This window comes from Platichthys flesus, chromosome 16 (genome assembly GCF_949316205.1).
Source record: "Platichthys flesus chromosome 16, fPlaFle2.1, whole genome shotgun sequence".
NCBI lineage: Eukaryota > Metazoa > Chordata > Actinopteri > Pleuronectiformes > Pleuronectidae > Platichthys > Platichthys flesus.
In genome coordinates, this window is record NC_084960.1 from 18,362,353 (window position 1) to 18,383,349 (window position 20,997).

Here is a 20,997-nt window from a genome sequence, read left to right on the forward strand (position 1 = left end):
GAGCTTGAGGAAGAAATACCTCCCCATGTGTGGGTGCAAGGTACATTTCTATTAGATATATATTAAACTGCCATATGCATATGATAATGTCCAGGCACAGACCATTTCCCCTTAGTCTTACATTAACCCCTGTGTTTGGCCCCTAACCAGTTGTCCCACGATGCTCCCCAGAACCTTTCTCTAAGTCTAACTGGTTATCTTCAGCGCGCAGTGTTTACTTCATTAATCCGTCCGTGACAGATCATCCTCGGAGACACATGAGTCACCTTTGTTTCCTTTCACCATCTGCGAGTTGTTGACAGCGAGCTATGACGGACGTGTTGCTCAGCCAGTCAAATGCACTGTGTTGGCCACAGCGGAGTCAGCGTCCAATCGTATCGTGGAAGAGGCGGGGTCTGTGTGAGCTGGGCGGGCTCACAGACAGCTGAGCGCAGGGTCGATCAGCGGATCTGTCAGCTGCGGAGCCAGTGTTGTTGCACCGCGGAGCAGCGCATCTACTGTGATCCGCTATCATGGAGGATAATGGAAAAACGCACGGACCGAGATCAATGCACACACACACGCAGGTTCGGACTGGACGTAGAAATGCCACGGGATTGTAATCTCCCCGCGGAGGATGGGATTTTCTGGACATAACGCAGTGAAGTTACAGGAATCTTTGTCCCGGACTGAAGAAAAGACGAGTGGGCCTGAAATCACACAGACGTCGGTTGAAGTTGAGCTAAGAGCTGCGCTAGCCAAGTTAGCATTTGGCTTACTGTGAAATACCAAGTGTATAGCTAATGGTTAGGTCGTGTTTGAGCGGGGAACCCACCGCAGCGTGCGGCTGCGTGTACCAAGATACACCGTGTCGTCAGAGAATTACTGCTTTACAGGCGGTTGTTTACGTTAGCAGCAGTGATTATAGCTACACTAGCCAGCTAGCTCTGTGACAGTGCTAGCCTGTTGTTCCCTGCTAGGTAAAGCAGAAAGCCCCCGAGAAACAGTAACAAAAGAGAGTATAGTACAGGGTCGGTGGTTATTCGTGTACAAGAGGATGTATCTCAGAAGAGACATTTGATCATAAACGTTAATAGCCATTAATTGCCTCCGAGGTTATTTATTCTATTTTAGACAATAAGCATGTTTCTCTCTACACGAGTCACCCTGTCCGGATAGAGCTCAAGTTATACTTAGATTGTCTCTGCTTTTGACCTTTAAGAGATTTTTAATCTCAGTGAGATAAAGGATTTGGCTTTGGTTCTGGTTATAAAATTTATTTAGCTGTCAGATTTCAACACAGTCCTAGTTGTTTTCATTTGTTTTTTTTTCTTTTTCCAGTGAGTTTGACCAAACCAACCCATTTCTCATCTTAAACTTGAGCAGTAGGAATGTATTGTCCCTCAGAACCACACTTCTGGCATTCACCTTGTTATTCTGTGGTTTTAGTCTGAAAATTACCCGCTCGCACACAACTTGGAAGACCAAGAGTAAACAAGCAACACAAGAACTGGAAATTGGAGGACCTCCATTCAGCCAATAGTGGTACAACAGACACAATCTTTGTTTGGGAACACATCAGAGGGATAACACACAAGAGGAGGGGTAGAGTAGTCATCCCTGTTGCTCATCTTCAGCCTCCTTTCGGCCTGGTCTCAGATGTGAGACATGGGCAGCCAGGGCAGCCCGGTGAAAAGCTACGACTACCTTCTTAAGTTCCTCCTGGTTGGAGACAGCGATGTTGGAAAAGGAGAGATCCTGGACAGCTTGCAAGACGGATCTGCAGAGTCCCCATATGCTTATAGCAGTGGTGAGTGACCCAGCTGACTTGGACCTTCTGGTTCAGTTTTGCCTGAATGTGATGATGATGATGATGATGATGATGATGATGATGATGATGATGATGATGATGATGATGATGATGAGCTTTTCAGATTAAGTCATGCTGGCTCAGTACAAATGTCCTGAACATAGTAATTGGATTGTTCAGCGTTGGCCAAGGGACAATGCACAATGACCTCTATTCACTGTCTTTAAAAACACATTCACATGTACTGATTATACTGACCATTCTCATGAGAGTGAGGCAGACAATTGTTGATTACTCACTAACCAAACAATGCTTTTAAGTCTAGAAAACAAAACCATATGTTTTACACCTACAGCCCGGTTCTACAGCCTCTCCTGTATGAAGGTGGCTCTTTGTTTTCTCTAATAAGCTTCAATCATGTTCAGCGGTAAAAAGCAAACAATGCTGTTAACTCAACTTTAGCAATATGCCTTGGCACTTAGATATATACAAAAGTAGTTTAGCTTTATGGAGTCTGCTTCTCACCAAATTTACTGCCAGACTCATAAGAAATGTTTAGATTAGAATATTACAGCAGCAAACTGAATTAGATGATAGTTTCTGACTAAAGAATGACCTGATTAGAATTTGCTGGTAAAAGCCAGGTAACGGTCACAGTGAACTTACACGTTTGTGTTGACAGAAATTGCACTGGCTGGGAATTCATCCAACTGCAGTTTGGTTATTTGATAAAGTACTGGAATGAGATAAAGCTAATGGCCGCACCGCTGACACAAAAAAAATGAATTAAAGCGTTACAATGCTCTAGCGCGCTTCGGAACGTAGTCAGCTTTAAATTTCAGTTTTGTAATTGGCTTAAACCCGCAAAAACTCTAGTATGGTCCATAAATAGCGCAGGGTTACTCTGTCTTTGCTCAGAGATTTTATAAAAGATTCTTGTGTCACTGAAGCACTCTGATGACACTAATAGATTGAGTTTGTTTAGAGACGGTAATGAGGTGAAAAGCAGGACAAAAAGAAGAGAGTACAACCATCACATGCATGCAGCCTCATTAGACCCTTGTTTTCCCTGTAAACCACTGATGTGAGAATATCAGAGGCCTGGTAACAGCTATGTTGAGATAATCACTCCTGAAAACTGGCCTCCCGAGTGATGCTGCTGCAGATAATTCCCTGAGAACCTGTTCAGTTTTCAGATAAAGATTAGGAGTCACCTCCCCTGAGGAATGCCAGCAACTGTTCATGAAAAATACATCAGTCAGCAGAGTGACTGCTTTACACCAGCACTTACGGTACCTAATGAATCCTGCCTTTTAGCGTTTAGCAGCATTGTGAAGACCTTCCATCAGGTAACGTGTGTAGACATCCCCATTACAGGTTGTTAGCAGCATTGAGAGAGGCAGATCATTATTACAAATAAATGGGGATTGGACTGAAAGACACACAATTTACTGTGGAGGAAGTTTGCTCAGGTTGTTAATGGCATTAATGTAAGGTTTCATGCGTTCATGCTCTTAGAGCCGATAATTCCAAATAAGTCCAAAGCAAATTAACCAGAATCGATTGTAATAAACCATTGAATGCTGAAGTTATTTTTGAAGCCCAAATACAAGAAATTCTCTACTTCCAGCTATACAGACATGAGATTGTGCTGCTTCATCGAATGCATCGCGTTTCCAAATCACACCAAATTCAACACCACTTCTTTCAAAAAGAATCATTAGTTGTATAGATAGTTCAATCATCTGTACACCAAAAAAGCTCACGGTTTTTATACACCCTTGATTTACAATGTAAGACATTTCCCTCGTTGCCGCAAACCTGCAAACTGCTTTCAGAGATACACTGTAGTCTAGACATTTTCTCGAAATCTTTCAGTGGGGGTCTATGTGAGAACACAAATGTCCGAGTCAGTTGTTCGCAGATATTTCTGTAACTGTTACCGGCAGCCCTCAAGTAAAATGTTCCTAAAAATGACTGAGTAAGCACATTTGACAATATAGCAGGAAAATGTCTAGAACATTCACAGCGTGCGAGTGGGGTGTTGATTATGTTTCTAACAACTGATGGACATTAAACTGAAAGAATAAAAATATCTTAGGATGAGGAAGAGTTGCCATACACATAGAAGACACAGGCGAAGATGTCAACTTGAAAAGCGATGACATTTCAAGAGATTTTGTTGATAGGGGCTGATGCCGGTGTTGATGTGCTGTAAACGAAAAAAAAACAGTGCTTTGACAGCAGGATTTATCTGTAATGTCCTGCGTCCTGCGTGCTCTTTACAGGCTCCACCTCTCACCTGAATGTTCTGGACATTTTCCTGTTGTTGTGAATGCAACAGACCATGGGATTGTAGTACGAAGCAAGTTCAACATACCCAGGATATCTGTCATTATCCAGGTTAACCCAACTAGCGCAGTGCGGCTTTATAGTCACACGGTGTGGATTATCAAATAAGTATGTCAACCCAGGTTTCTCTCATCTAGATATGAGTGCGTACACAATAAAAGGGCGGTGTTTACTGCGTATGACCAATATTCAACATGGAAAGGTTTACAGGCAGCAGACCTGCGTATTTCAAGAAAGAGGAGGCAACTATTATATTAGAAAAATACAAGGAGTACAAACTAATTGTCCAGGTTAAAAGAAACACAGTTAGTTGTTTGTTGATTGTGTGAATGCACAAAGCAATGCTTTTATTGTCAGTCCAATCATTAGGGCAAGAGTAGATCTGACTATAATTTTGTTTCCATTAATCACGTGTATTCTCATTGTTTGTATGACATTTATTATTATTCTTTCAGGTGCAACCCTGGTGGGCTCAAGCACATTTGGAGCAAATAGAAAATAAACACCATTTATCACCGACAGTGGTCAAGTAACTCCCACAAGCAAAGAAACTTATGGCAATGCATTCAGTCTGTGTTACTGTGAGTGCATCGTTTAACTATTAATCGAAAAATAATGGTTTGCAGCCTTAAACTATAATTGCACAACGCTGTGAAGCCCTATTTAACATATAAGCTACATTGTTCACCTGAGTAGTTTCTATAAGAGGAAGTTGTTCTAAATGATACGAGTTGAAAGCTTCATTAATGCATCTAAACAAGCTTCCCGCTTAGATGTTTATACAGAGAGAAGTTCTGTATTGATTCTCCCCCCTCTTGCAAAGAGACGTTAACATGGCGTTTCTTGTTAGGTCATAAATATTTTAACAGGAGAAAGTCCGGCCAGAAGAACTGGTTGTGATTGGAAGATATTGTCCTCAGGCTGTGATCTCTCTCCCTGTCTGACTGTTGGAGAGATAGATCCGTCCTATTGTCTGTGATCAGTGTAATGTGTTATCAGTTATTACTAATGGACCATACACTGTCTTTCTCCTAAAGATATCTGTGTTACAACAGGATGATGTTCTTATGTGTGTGAGCTTGTTGAGTTGACTTTTAGGGTGGTTCTGTAAAGATTCCGACCGATACAGACCTTTGGCCTTTCATTAGATAGTAAAACATACGTCAGTCGATATATTCATCTAAAAAAATTTGCCAATAATTCTTAAGATGTCCTTGTCAAACCCTTATGACAAAGAAAATAAATTGTGGTTTCGTATTATTTAGTTTAAGCATTAAATGTTTTTGAAATAACTAAATAAAATATTTAGAATTTGAATTAGCTTGAACACAAATAGACATATTTTCTGCATTGTTTATTCAAAAAAATATCATACCAGCAAACATTAACACTGATACTGATATGTCTGTGAAAGTATCATCAGCTTATCCTTATCACCCAAACTCTGCAGATAATCCAGAGACTCTCACTAGGGACATTTGTGCTCACACATGCACCTCCTGAGTTCAGTGTATGTCTGAAAGCAATTTAAGATTGGGAGATAGCATGTGTGTAAAATTTGGTTCAGATCCAAATAAAAATCTTTATCTAATGAATTTGAATGTGGTTTAGTAAACGGACTGTGGCCCTTGGCAAGGTATGCGCTCTACTGACATTCTTTTTGATTATCAGATTAATTTACTGTTGTTTCACTAATCATTTCAGCTTTAGTTGTAGGTCTAGTGATTATTTGACATTCCCTCCTGATAGTACTCATAGCTTTCTGGGGGGTATCTCTGTTGGCTTTGTAGTGTCCTCTGTATGAAGCCATTGTCAGAACAACACTTCAGGATTCCTCAGAGAGTTGATGGTATTTCTGATTTCTGAGGCGATTTCAGGATTCAAGTTGTACCACAATAGGGTTTTGAATTTCACAGTCAGTTGATGAAGACAATTAAAATGCAAGACACTTTCAGTTTAGCTGTGAGTCAAGTTTGTTTTATTCAGCTCACACAAACAATGGAATAATACCCAGGGGTCGACAGGGAAGGCACTCCATAATTTCTCCATGGCAGTGGTCTGGCTGTTTGATGGGGGCATATATCAATAGACAACAGTTATTGCTGGCCGCAGCTCAGAGATAACATCCAGGTGGTAGACTATATGTATATATGGAGGTAAATACAAAGTCAAAGCTGTTGTTAGCCTTTTGAAAGTTGCTCAGACTGAAACACTGACTCTTCAGTGTTACCACAGAGCTTAAACAGAAGTGCAGCCTCACTGCTGTCAAATCACATTTTCTGCTCACTGTTTCTCCCTTTTCTTTTCTTCCCCGTTTCCTTTTCTGCCTTCACAACCTGAACATGTGATTTACACCCTGGGGATGTTTCATATTCAGTGGTTACAACGCACATTTACATTAGCTTTTTCTATTCTGGGTCTTGCTCGAATATTCCTACACGATACAGTCACGCAGTGCACAGTTTAATAAGACTACTCTGTATTAGACTAAATTGTTTTATTTAGCTCAGTTAAAAGTTGGTTTTCCAGCGACATACTGCAATCATTTTTTACAGGATTTCTGTCTCAGTTTTTTGCTAAAAGATCTGATTCTTTATTATCCCCAATGTGGGAAAATTTGCTTTGTAACAGATGGGACAGTAAATATAGACTCATTAAGTGAGCATACAATATAAATATAACATAGAAATAATAATATAATGTAAACAGATCATATACAGTGTAATTGTATTATTGTTAGTATTACAGTGTATATAAATAATATTTACACTGCGAAGATGAACATTTATATTAGTAAAAACCTGAGTTGGACATTTTGATTGCATTCCACTTTTGAATATAATTCGTTTTACATTACAGCTTCACAAATTCATTATAATTCAAAAATACTACATAGATTTATGATGGGTTGTCTGAGAATAGACATGAACAACCATTCTTTAAATAATAGTTTTAAATAATTGTGACATTGATGTGTAATGAGTGTGGCACTTTAAACTTGTCACTGCTTTCTTTTACAATAACCAACATCAATGGGTAAACAGGTCACAAGCTTAAAAATACACTGTCATACATACAACTCATCGGCTTTGTCCACCCCCATCCACCCAGAAGGACGAGACAGGCAAAGAAATGTCAATAATAATATGTTGATGACAATAATAATGATATTAATATTAAATAAATAAACATGCCATAAGAGCACAACAAATTAAAGGAGTGACAGAAATATAAATGACTATAAAAAGCAATAAGGAGCCCATAGTTTATGGTTTTTATTAGTCATCACGGTCAAAAGTGTCCATGTCTGTTATTCATTAACTCTAGAGAAGTTTTCCAAGTAAGAAAATAATGTTGACCAAAGGTCCTGAAAGATATATCCATTGTCATGGCAAAAAGTCAGTCTGCATTTCTTTGCTAAATATGTTATAATCAATATACTTCATTCTTTCTGATCTAAATGAAGATGAGCAAGGACATTTGTCCTATGGACACTTGTCATTGCTCATAAATGTTGTAATACTTTTGCTTACTGATGTAACTGTCCCTTTATTAGATCTGTCTAATTCCCACCTCTGTCCGTAAATTAACCAATTGCAGAAACACCTGAATAATTGCAGAAACACCTGAATAAAAACAGTTTCTCAATACCTCAGACTAACAATTTGCTTTGTGCTGTTGAATCAGTGCCTCTCCGATACTCTAAACATACAAGCATAACATAGCATTGAGAAAGAGCAAACAACGTCAGCCTCGCAGAATAGAAGCAGCAGTTTTCAGCTAAGACATGAGAGCAGCTATTGATTATCTGGGACATCTAAGTGAGCCCTGGCAACAAGAAGGAAGGAAGCACTTGGTACGAAGCCCTGCACTCTCTCCAATTCAATTAGACCGGCCTGAGCTCAGCACTTCAGCTCTGCTGCAGTTTAATGTTGCCTGGAAAATTCGAAGAAATTGCTAATGTTGTTAGCCAGCAGCCACTAACTCCCAGAGGCTGGTGCAATCATGTATGAGGCTTCCTTACTGTTTCCAGTTAGTATAGTATATATCCAGCCAATCATTTGGGTTGGTGCGAGAGTTTTTGAGACTTTTAGAAGCTGAAATGATAAGTTGAATTATCATCTCATGCAGATCAATCTTTTCTCTGAAAATATTTCTCAATTTCTTTACATTTAAATACAAAAACATGAAATCAGCCCTCTGTCAGCTCTCCTGGCTTCAGTTTAAAATAGTCAATGGGAACAATGATAATTAAATCATTAGTTTCAGACCTGTGATCTTTATATGCAGCTACTAATCAGTGTGGGGCATCCTGGTAACCATATGTTAGGAGACACACCACATGGACATACTGTACACGCCCTGAGCAGCAGGTCACATTTTAAGATTGAAAAAATAGTTGAAACAACATGTAAACTAAGACATTATCCGGGATTGAACCGACACTAGATCACAACGTCAACTTTGGATTCATCCTAGAGAATGTTTAACTGCTTCACATAGATTTACTTTTTCATATAAAAAAGTTATAAACCATAGTAAATAATACACGCAAAATATTTCTAAATGTAGAAATATGAACCACATATATTGTACCACTCCATAAATTACTTGGACAATGAACCTTTCTTAGTTTTTGAGATATGCACATTTTTCTCTGCTCTGCTCCCACCACTCTCTGGAGCCACTGTGCATGATCAACAGATTTGTCACCACATCATGATTCATGACCTCATCACGAGCATAAAAAATAATGAGGTAGAAGACTTGGGGGATAAAAGAATGAATGTTCAAACTACTATGGTTTTTATTTTATTTGAATCATTTTAACTTGTGTAACACAAGTGCTTTTGGTTCGTGTCTCTCTCCTCTGTGGCCAACTTATAAGCCGTTTTCAGTCCAGAACTCCAGAGGTTGAAAGCGGAATTGGGTCCGGACTTTCTCCGGAGGTTTCCTTTCACACATGAACAATGCAGCAGAAGATTCTCTGCTCAGGCATAATATAATGCAGAAATATCTGGAGCCCTCAGGTGAGGGGTGGGCGCAACAGGCAGAGGCAGGACGTATTGTATTAATTCCACTGTGTGTTTGTTTACATCACCGGCGTTGGCTCCTATCACCAAAAGCTCTCTCGACATCTTTTGGGGGAATATGACTAGAAAAGCTGGACATTTGTGTTCACACAAACAGCCTCTCAGGAGAAAGTCCTGAGGTGTGTGTCTGAACGCAGCTTCAGTAAAAGTGAACATGAGAGGAACATGTTCAGGAGTGCAGCAGCAGAGCAATAGGTAAAGCTGTCCGACAGGTTTTTCAGATACAGAACATAAACAGAAAGATGAGTAAGTTACCTGAGGCTGTAAACCGACTTCCTGAAACTTCCTCAGTAAATATGGTTCTTGGTCCGTGTGACGCTCATTATAAATGACGTCATGACGTTCTATGATATTTACGAGGGGGAGGAAGTAGAGTATGAACAGGAGAAGACCAAGCACATCTGTCTGCTCTTAAAGTATTGCTTCATTTGCTGTGTTGATAATATAACAATATCCATCAACAAATAAAACAAATACCTTTGTGACTGAATGGGAAAGGGCTGGACCTAGTAGTTTCCTTTGGTAAAGAAATAAGTCAACAAGAGGAACTATGATAAGAGAGAGAAAGCTCAAAGACTTATACTTTAAATGAGAAAGCTGTTGTGGGTTAGAAGAAGATGAACCATTTTGTGCAGCAGCTTGTGTTTCACTGCAGTATTATAACCTTGATCGATGTTAAACCTCCTGATGCATCTATTTGTCTGATGCCCTTCTCTCGCTCCCTCTCTCCAGGTATCGACTATAAAACCACCACCATTCTCCTGGATGGGAGAAGAGTGAAGCTCGAGCTCTGGTAAGCAATAGTCACCACCGAACAAATAACCTGTCACTACTGTACAAAAGTAGAGAGTAGTGACTGCTGCTCTCTCTCTGGCATCTACTCTCAGGACGTTTTCACACCTGTAAGTCGAAACCAAGCGTCATGTCCATGTTACATTGTTTACATTTGATCTGGTTAGTTTTAGTTTCACACTGTGATACAGTGAGAACACCAAATAATTATGAATGACATACATGAGTCCTATCATCATCACCTATGTGCGCTGCATCTACCTATACTTGACATTAATTGGTTTGAAGACGGGTGTGTGTCTGATATTATCAGTCTGGCAGTTAGTAGTCCTCCTGTTTCAATAGAGAAATTGAATGAACTGTGATATCATTATGGTTTTTCTACCAGTATCATGAACTTCAGGTGCAGTTCTCTGGACTAGTTCAAATAAGCGCCTTCATTGTGCAAACATTATTCCGTTGAGGCAAAGACTGCAAGCTGCTTCCGCTTCTTTGTCTTCTTCTATTGTCTAATTCTGTCTCAACTTCCTGCAATAGGTCAGAAAGTCTGAACTATCTGAAAAAGGGTTTTCTCACTGCAAATGAACCGAATCATGGTTTAGTTTGATCCAGACCGAAACCACCTATTTTGGTGGGACTCATTTATGGTCTGTTGGTCCTGACCGTCGCCCGAGGCCCCTTTCACATCTGTTATTTCACTTCAGACTAAACTGTCAAGTCTGAAGGTGCAGACTAAACAAGTTAGGTGCGAAAGTGTCCTTATATTCCTCCTCGGTACAGCACCATGCTAAACCTTCTCGACGTTAATTTTTTTGTTAGTTTTTTTGAGCCAAATTAGTTAAAAATGACTTCACTCAGTTGCATTTTGTGGTACCAAACTACTAAATACAGTTTCACTGTTTCTCTGGATCATTCAAAAAAGGAGTCTGACTGTGGTTACTGACAAATGTGTGTAGCAATCTGCACACAAACACAGAGCAATTTGATCATATATTAAACTATTTTAGATATACACACACCACAATCCTGAATAAATGTTGATATTTTACGTAATTACACTGAATTCAAAAAAATGCAGTTTAAACCCCATTTGATCCATGAAGCATAGCAATTTATTCAACAGTGATTATATTATGACATTTTAATGTTGTAAAGCTACCAGCCTTACCTAACATTGGTATATACAGAAAAATCAAATATATCCATCTCTAAGGTGCAAAGATTTTACTCCCAGTGGATGGAAATCTTGGCGCACTGCATATTGTGCATACCTCATTACATTTTTTTGATCAGTAGAGATGCAGCAGATGTGTGTAATCGTTAGTTCAGACTCTACAGTGCTAGGCGAGACCTGTTTGGTGGAAGTAGGCCAAGGAATTCAGCTCCTCAGGGGAGAACCAGCGCCTCGTCGTCCCCATGGAGAGGATAGTTCAAATGTAGCCCTGTGATGCCGAAGTGTCTTTGCTTTTGCTGCATCAGTCTTTTCTCCCTCTCCTCAATGTCTGTTATTTTACTGTTTATTATCTACAGTCTTCGTTTCATCTCACTCACACTCTGTCCCTTCTTCTTGTTCTGCAGCTTACATCCTTTCCATTTCTGTCTCAATACTCCTGACCGTCTGTCCGAGGAGGCAAACGAGAAACTCAAAACCAGGAGAATTAGAATTAAATAAGATAATGTCAAAAGCAAGAAATGATAGGTAGTCAAACCCCTGACGAGTATGTTCGGTCCATTCTGATTGGCTGTAGTGGTCGCCAATTTGTCTAGATAGGTGCACAGAGTTATCTGGGCTGTAGCAGCATCATTGGAAACACAGCACTGCAGATAAACCCTCAGCGGATACTTGACCTGAGCCTGATGGGACCCATCAGATACCGGACATGCAGGGCCATGTTCAGACAAGAAGTTTTAAATAATAATATTCGTTTCAGGTCATGCATACAGGGAAAACTGAAGCCACTGAAACCACATTACATAGAGAAATGGGACAACACTTCCCCTTTAAGGCAATGCGCAAAACAAACCACCAAGTGGTTGGGCTAAGGGGTGAATTGGGACAGGGCATAGATCACTGATTGGTCAGGCTCACATGTTTTCTGGCGATGTTGGCTTTACAATGCTAAGAGTATGTGTTAACCCAACTGATTAATAGAGTTTTATAAGTAATCATGTGAAAGACATTAAATCTGTGACTTTATAAAGTGGAAGTAACACTGTCCACCAACTTCTCTACTTTTATTTACTATAATTAGAACTGCGGTGTCACATGTTTCCAATTATCTGAAAATCTTTATATTTTTGTTTATGAAACATGCCCACAGGAATGTACGACAACGATACTGGTCATGAATGTGAATGGCGTGTTTTCACATCAACACTGGCCTTGTGGTGTTCAGTTGTTCATACTCCTCTGAGTCAACACATTTGGGTTTGATCACTGCTGAAAACAGAATGTGTTTTTTTTGTCCACTAACCTTTTCAAGCTTTAGAGTAAAAAAAAGACGTACATTTTAAATGTAAAATCCTGCTTACTTTACAGATGTGAATTGACTGGTAATCTTTCTTTGTATCTTCAGGGACACCTCAGGACAGGGGAGGTTCTGCACCATTTTTCGCTCTTATTCCCGCGGGGCTCAGGTGGGAAAACACAAATACACTCTGTTCGACCTAAGCATATAGTCCACTCTTTGGACGAAGAGACAACCCAAGAGTTATTTGTTGACAATATTGATCAAAAATCCTTCAGAAAAAGGCTGATTCACTTACCTTTGTCTCTATGTCTTTAGGGGATCCTGCTGGTGTATGACATTACCAACCGGTGGTCATTTGATGGCATCGACAGGTGGATCAGAGAGATTGATGAGGTGGGTGGATGGATGCCTTTGGTTACGGGATGGTGGTGTCTTCAGTTGAGCAACTCCCACCATGTTTTTTTCTCTCATGTTGCCAGCTCTTTATGTGGATTGCAAGACTTATGGGGTTAAAGCTCCATGCATCCACGGGAAAGGCCATAAAAGACCTATGTTGGGATTTTATGAATTGATATTAAATCATTCAGATCATTAAACTCAGCCCGAGGGGCAAGGTAGATTTATGGTAGAGGCATGGATATAATACCTGGAATCCCGGAATATACAATATTATAGTACTATAAGGGTTATATTGCATTTATGAGGTGAAAGCCTATACTGTAAATGAAGACTGAAGTTGCGTCTCCACTCAAATTCAAAACATGAAAGCTTGAAGATTCATATTTGTTTAAAGAGCGACCTAATGACAGAATGCAACTTTGAGAAAATAAACATTTCTGGAGTTATGACCGACATTACAGTTTGTCCATCTTCATTTACAGTCTGTGTGAGACCATTATACCTGCTGTTTAAACAGGCGTTTGAGTAGACAACCGGCAGCATCGTCAACCTAGTTGTTCACTGCTGATGTACTACACATGTTACCAGAGGATACCATTAGAGGGCACACCGGAGAAAACAGACAGTATAGAAATTCTGGATTAACATGATGTAAACAATAAACATGGTGACACTAGAGTAGGTTACTTTTTTGTTCATTCTGAGGTCACAGCAGAAAAGAGTCAGCCGCGCCATCGTGGATGGTCTGTAAGGCCTTTAAACCGAGCACAGCGGGAAAATGGCGAATACATTTCCTTCATCCTGCCAATGCGAGAAATTGATGAACACCACCAGTGTTTTCGAATGTCGGCCAGGATGTTTGATGATTTTCTCCGCCGGATTAGCCCGCTGACGATACAGCGCCCATTCCCTAATACGACTGCTACACTGCCCCTAAAGGTCAATTGTATATTGCATCTGACGCTCCGAATGGACGCAGGATACGCAAGGCAGCCATGATGTATGCGTAGTTAACAGCAAGTTTATCTCCAAATTCAATTACACATGCATTTTGTGCATGTATGAATGAATTTGTCTTGAGTATTTATTCGGCTTGATTCTGCAACAATCAGACTGGGTCTTTGAATCCAGCAGAGGTCACTGAAATATAATCATTCGATCCGAAAAATGCACTGAGTTGATACACTATCGATAGATGTAACTGGAGACATACTTTGTGTGCGTGCGTGCGTGCGTGCGTGTGTGTGTGTGTGTGTGCTCTGCTGGCAGCATATCCTTCCTGCTGACTTAGAAACAAAGAGGATATCCACTCAGTGTGTTTTGGGGGTGTTATTTTTGTCCTGTGGAATGTATGTTTCAGTTCAGCCTTTCCTGCTCCACCTTCGACCACCTTCACTTTGGGTTATTACTTGTTTAATGCTTACAAAAAGAAACGTTTACATGTTATAATGTTCATTGTACGACGTTGCTGCAGCCTCAGTCTAAAGACACTTGGTCCTAGCTCCTATCTCTTTAATGCCCTCCTCCGGATGAAGACCAGTCTGCTCTGATTGGCCAGCTGGCCCATTCTAGTGTGATTAATCAATTGTCAGTCTTCACACTTACTCTCCCTGTCTTTGTTACAGCCAGACTAATAGCTACATTCACATTATGCAAATTCAGGAGATTGTTATGTCACATAACATAATATTATATTTGTGTAAAGAGTTGCTTTAACTCCAGTGATTTTACTGGTCACCAACAAGCAGCAATCCTGACATTTATGGAAACGCCCCCCAGTGTTTTGCTGCTGCTGCTTCTTCCCTTTCCAATGCCACAGCTGCTGCCGCTGTTTCCTTTGTGAGTGTAAAGCAGCCTGAAAAAGACAACAGGGAGGAAACAGTGAGATGAGAGACTGATGAGGAGGGAAGCAGGAGAGGAGGCTGGCCTCTCGCTGCCATCGTGATTCATTGGGTTTGTCAGAGCAGATGAGGATGAGATCTGAGCTGAAGTGGCAGAGGAAAATGCACACTTCTCCCATAAGGTTGTTAAATTAATAAGAAGCCTCCTGCTGGTCACGTTGTGTGAACATGACATTCTTTTTTTTCCTTTGTCCAACACTTTCGAATAGAAACTACAAATACTGCATGTCTGAGAGTTTCTACTGTTATCAAAGTATGACCGCTTTCCCAGTCAACACCATCATGCTGCTCTGTAATCCAAAGTATTTCTCTTTTCATGCCTCATCGTAAAGAGGAGCCACTGTCAGAGGCAACATGGTTAAATGTTGTCCATCTGGCTGTCTGTGAATATGATAATATAGGAACTCTTTGAGGGAATTTCTTCTAATGCAGAACAAACTGAACTCAAGGATAAACTGATTAGATTGGGAGGTAACTTTGCCCTGTCAACAAGTTTTTCGCCCCACCTCAAGAATGAATTTGCCTTATATGCTAAAATGCTCTTAATATTTTTTTCCCAATCCCAAAAATGTGTCCAGTTCAGTATAAATGTGTGTCCGTGTGTGGATTTGACCCTCGTCGTAGATTTGTTTAAAGGTGGCGGCCAGTTCAAAGATTGTTTGGAAAAAAAATAATTCAATCTGAAATTTATTATTAATGTTTTATTGATTCAATGAATTAAGTAACTTATCTTTTATTTATGTTTATTCATCAAGATATCTGGGTAGCTCTTACCTTTTTGTTTTGCCTTTTTTTTCTCTCCCAGCATGCACCAGGCGTGCCTCGAATCCTCGTCGGCAACCGGCTACATCTGGCCTTCAAACGGCAAGTTCCCACTGAGCAGGCCAGGGCATATGCCGAGAAGAACGGCATGACGTTCTTCGAGGTGAGCCCTCTGTGCAACTTCAACGTCATCGAGTCCTTCACAGAGCTATCTCGTATCGTCCTGATGAGGCATGGCATGGAGAAGTTCTGGAGGCCCAACAGAGGTGAGAGGATGGGGGAGCAGTGGGTGTGGAACTAGATAATGTGAAAATCTGCAGGAGGTGTTCAGTTTGATTAATGGGAGCCTAGCAACATGAATAAGATGAAACACCTGTATGTTTGATTTTTAAAGACAGGTAAACGTGGAGTGTTGGGGTCAGTAGAGCACATACCTCCTCCAAGGCCCACCAAATTTCACACACAGAAATCAGTCCCCTAAACATGAATTATTCTTAAAAAAAACTCAAAAAATAATGGGTTCTTCCCTTACCGATACAGCAACCTTACAACAGGTTTTGTGGAAATAGTTTTTTGTGTTATTGTGTAATTTTCAAACAAACAGGTTTGAAAACAACCTCCTCAGTGAGAGTAAACAATAGTAATTCCCTATAAGACTCAGTATTAAAGGTTCAGTGTGTAGAATTGAGTGACATCTAGTGGTGAAGTTGCACACTTCAGCTGAATACCCCTCACCTTACCGTCCCTTCCAAATATGACAGAGAAACCTGTGGTAGCCTTCAATTGTCATACAACTGAAAACTTGGAGGCCTCCGTATTCCCGATGTATATATAAAGTGTTTAAATATAGTGGGCTTATTTTAGGGTAAAGAAAAAACTATTAATAACCATTTGTACAATTCAGGTGATTACACACTGGTGAAATCATTTCTAGTATTATTTGGTATTTAATTTCAGAAAAAAAGTTCCCTTTCAACCTAAATTTTACACACTGAACATGTTTATTATGATTTGGCGCTATACAAATTGAATTGAATTGAACGTTTAAGTATGTCTCCTGTGCTTTATATTATATCAGATTGTCTTTTCAACCCCCCCTCTCTCTTTGCACCTCCCTGCAGTCTTCAGCCTCCAGGACCTTTGCTGCCGAGCCATCGTGTCATGCACCCCAGTCCACCTCATCGACAAGCTCCCGCTGCCTGTTGCCATTAAGTCCCACCTCAAATCCTTCTCCATGGCCAATGGCATGAACGCCGTCATGATGCATGGACGCTCTTACTCTCTGGCCAACCCAGCCGGCGGCTCTAAAGGCAACAGCCTGAAGCGCTCCAAGTCCATCCGTCCACCGCAGAGCCCTCCGCAGAACTGCACCCGCAACAACTGTAAAATCTCCTAATTCACAGTTTCACCGAGGGTCTGTGAAAAAAGGCGACGAATGAATGGGATCAGGAGATGGATGTTCAGAGTGGTGGCACTTGGACGGAAAGAGCACAACCTTGAAAATGAAGGGCAGCAGAGTGGCTAGGATGCATAAAGGGATGAATGATCGCCACCTCCCACCTTCATGGGTTGAAGTACTTTCCAGGTAGAGAAGCTGGAATGATTCCTCAGGATATCAGAGGAGAACGATTAGAAACTCACTGGTCTCTGCTGACCTGATTCTCACTTTATCCAAATCACAAAAAGAGAGAAAAGACTCCAGATCCACTCCCACCTGCTTGAGTGTTAACTTCATGTACAGAAATCCCTCACCAACGCTTGTTTATTTACTGTACATGATGCACGCCACTCGCCATGTCTCTGTATCACAGATGTCACCTGGAGATTAACTCCTCACCTTATTCTTGCACATTTATTTCTTGCCTCTGTCTGTCTGGTTATACTTCCAACTTTTCTATCCACAACTCCGTTAATTTGCTGTATTATTGACCAATAAGCTAACGATCCAGACACTAGTAACCAGTTCTTTATCAGTCCACTCCTGATTGAACCATAGACTGTTAATAGAAATGGACATAGACTCCAATTCCATAGAGTGAAGCCAATGGTTAAGTGCCTGAAACCCGTATTTTCTCAAATGACCAGGAGAGGGACACAAAGATGTCAATTTCTAGTATTTCTCTCAACGTTTAGTTTGTAGTCTTCTTCAGCACAGCATGATGTTTTTTTTTGTAAATTACAGTCCCATTTAGAGTCAAACAGTACCGTCCAATGGGTGCAGGCCACAGGTGTTGCTGGGCGTGTAGTGTCCGCAAGCTCTGTCAGGCTCCACCCCCAACTCCTCTAAATATGGTCACCCTCTGCTCTCGAAAAACCAATTTGGCAAACTAGGTGCTTCAAAATGGCAGCTCACAAACCAATGACAAAAGTGAAGCCACATCATCTTGATCGCCCCCTGGTGGCATGCTGCAGCATAGGTCATACCTAAACACACGTCATGATTGACAGCTATGACTCAAGATTGGTCGAGCCTCTGTATTGGAGGGACCCAAATACCGCAGCTCCCCCCCCACGATCATTGACTGACTCTAAATACCTCAAAAGTGCAAAAAGACAGCGAGATGTTCAAGATATTTGGCTTCATTTCTGAATAGTGGGAGGAAGTGGAGACACGTCGTCCATCTTTATTTACAGTCTATGGTCTGAATGCTCACTGTGCTTTGGAGTTTAAATGGTTTTGTGTGATCTATAACACTTGCTGAAGGGAAATCTTGGCAACAAGTTGAGTGACCGCTCCCGTCTGGTGTTGAAGCTGAGGTCGTCAGACAAACGCGACAATACCTGAAGCAGATCTCAGGTCCAGATGTGTGCATGTGACTTCAGGCTACCTTTACCTGCCAGAGCTGTTGGGTCAGTTTTAAACAAAAGTGTAAGAGTGGATCGATTCCACAAACACAACACATGTATTTTAAATGAGTGCAGCATATGTTTGAGTTGTGGTTTACACTTCTTCCATAGTGGATTCACTGATGCTTGTTGCTGTAGAAACCACTGCATTTAAAAACCGAGTGGCCTATTTAATGTCTCTACACCTTTTATGAATCTCATCTTTTAACTTGATGCCAATTGAAAAGAATTCCACAAAGGACAAACAAAACAGATCAATGGAAATTAACTTTAACTTTTCCTTAATGTTGAAGAATCATGAAAAGACCAAAACCAACATATAACTCGTCTCGTCCATCTTGTTTGGATCCTTTTTTGCTTCAGGCCCATTTTTCCTTTGTGACCAACTCCACTGCTCTTTTTAGGGAGCTGTTTTGATGTCTTGTTTTGGCCTGAGAGCTTCTAACAGCTAACAGATGAGATGGAGTGGGCACTTTTACATCTGCGCCACGCAGCTCAGCCGTCTTCCTCGCTCACGCTCTTTCTCTCTCTCGCTCTCTCTCTCTCTCTGTCTCTCTCTCTCTCTCTCCTGCTATTTGTGTTTCAAAAAACATGTACACACACGTTCACAAATACACTCAACTCATCACGATTCTTATAAATGATTGAGTGTGTTTACAGTTATATAATCATTACAATATTAGGACATCGTGAACGAGAGCTGAAACTCTTATTCAAATACATTTCTTCAGTCGGTCAACTGAAAAATCTTAATAATGAATTAATTTTAAGGAAAAGTCCATCACAATAATTTGTGTCTGTGTCTCTGCTCTTCTTTTCTGTTTAACAGATTTTAAAACTGAATCTCATCTGATTTGTAAGAAACCTTCTTTTTACAGTTTCATCTTATAATTCTGAAAAAATAATCGACTGGTCTATAGATAAAATAGCTCTATTCAGTGGCCCATCCCCTTATCGTTACTGCGCAGGCTCTGGCTCCAAATGACATCATTGGCACAAGATGGCTGCGTTTGTATCCAAGATGGTTTCTGGATAGTGGCAGGATGTGGGGACACGTCGTCCATCTTTTATTTTTACAATCAGTGGTTTCAGCTCATACATCAGTTCGGGTTTGTTTTTGTTTCCATAACAGCGACCATTGGATCCTCGTTACATGAAGCGTAGCTATAAGCAAATGATCAGAAATGTTGTTGATAGCCAATGAATCATTATTAGTAGAACAATCTTGAGTTTCAGCTTCTTTGAACGAGAGGATTTTCATCTTTTCTTCTCTTTCGTCTTCCATGATCAAACCGCCGCGTTGTGTTGAAATGAGCTCGAACACGTGAACTCTTCAGAGTCGTCAGCTTTTGAACCATCACACTGCTGCGTCTGGATTTCCCATGAGACTGACTGCTGCACGTCTTTCCCTCTGATCCGCTCCACTGCCTCCACACTCTGTCCCATGATTCATGGCTGCTGAATAATAGATGCTTTTCATAGATCTCTGTAGGCTTTCATTAGCACCCCACCCCCCACCGCTCCATCCCTCCCAGCTACTATTTCATCCTCCTCATGGGAAGATGCTCTGCTCACTTCGGTTTGTTCGTGGTTCTTCTCAGCATCTGTTTTCTGTCATTTTCCCGTCCCAACAATAATAAGAGCTGGATCAGGTTCTCAGTTGTAACCTGTTTAATGACACTGCCCTCCACAGCTCAGGCTCAGTGTCTGTTCATTTTCTGTGTGTAGTGATAGTGGACTCTCAATCTGCTGCTGTGTATCTCTCGATTAAAGGATAAAACAGCCAACACACACACGTTGTGTCAACAGGTTCTTCCACACCAGCATTTTAAGAAAGATTCTGTTAAATGAGCCAAGTCGTGCTTGTTGCCAAGATTTCCCACTCTGACGAACAGGAGAAGCCACTGATCATTGTTGTTGCTGCCTCACAGAGCATGTTAACCACCAATGGGTGTGATGATGAGGATGTTGTGTAGTTCATCCAGTTCCTTTCTCTGTGACGACACAACCTTTGCTTCCACGTCTTCTTTTGCTCTCTTGTGGACTTCCTCAGTGTTGTCAGCTGGGAGATTGATTAACCCTCTGGTGGGCATGTTCGTGTAAAGGAGCACTGTTTTTTTGATGATGACAAACACATGTAAAACACTATTCTTGTTTTTGGCTAAAGCTGCTGAGTAATCTGAAGTGTGTGCGTGTGTGTTTGTGTGAGAGAGTGAGAGAGAGACAGTTTCTTCACACACTAACCTGAACGTTTTTCCTTTTTTTAAATTATTGATTGTACAGTTTCAAGGCGATGGTATGAAGAGACTTTTTCACAATAAAACTATTGAATGTTGGAGTCAAAATGTCTGCTGATTATTTTTATAATGTTCGATTTTTTTTGTGATTGTATAAATACATATCAATGAGCAATGCATACAATCCATGTACAAAACAAAGACAGAAATACATAAAATATGAAAATTTCACAACATACAAGCTCAACATCACTGTCTTAATATCTGCTGCATGGTTTTACATAATGTATGAATGAACCTCGGCCTGTGATGTTATTTTTCATACAGGTAAATAACAGTTTACAATTTCAAGAT

At 40.6% G+C, this 20,997-nt stretch overlaps 1 protein-coding gene across 1 annotated transcript; it reads left to right on the forward strand.

The window, feature by feature from the left end:
• The first annotated feature begins 471 nt into the window (after positions 1 to 471).
• Positions 472 to 20,751, forward strand: rab40c (RAB40c, member RAS oncogene family). Its single transcript, XM_062407919.1, has 6 exons — positions 472 to 1,789; positions 9,967 to 10,027; positions 12,603 to 12,663; positions 12,813 to 12,890; positions 15,603 to 15,825; positions 16,681 to 20,751. The coding sequence occupies exons 1-6, from the start codon at positions 1,648 to 1,650 to the stop codon at positions 16,953 to 16,955; spliced, it is 840 nt and encodes a 279-aa protein (XP_062263903.1). The 5' UTR covers positions 472 to 1,647; the 3' UTR covers positions 16,956 to 20,751.
• The last annotated feature ends 246 nt before the right edge of the window (positions 20,752 to 20,997 follow it).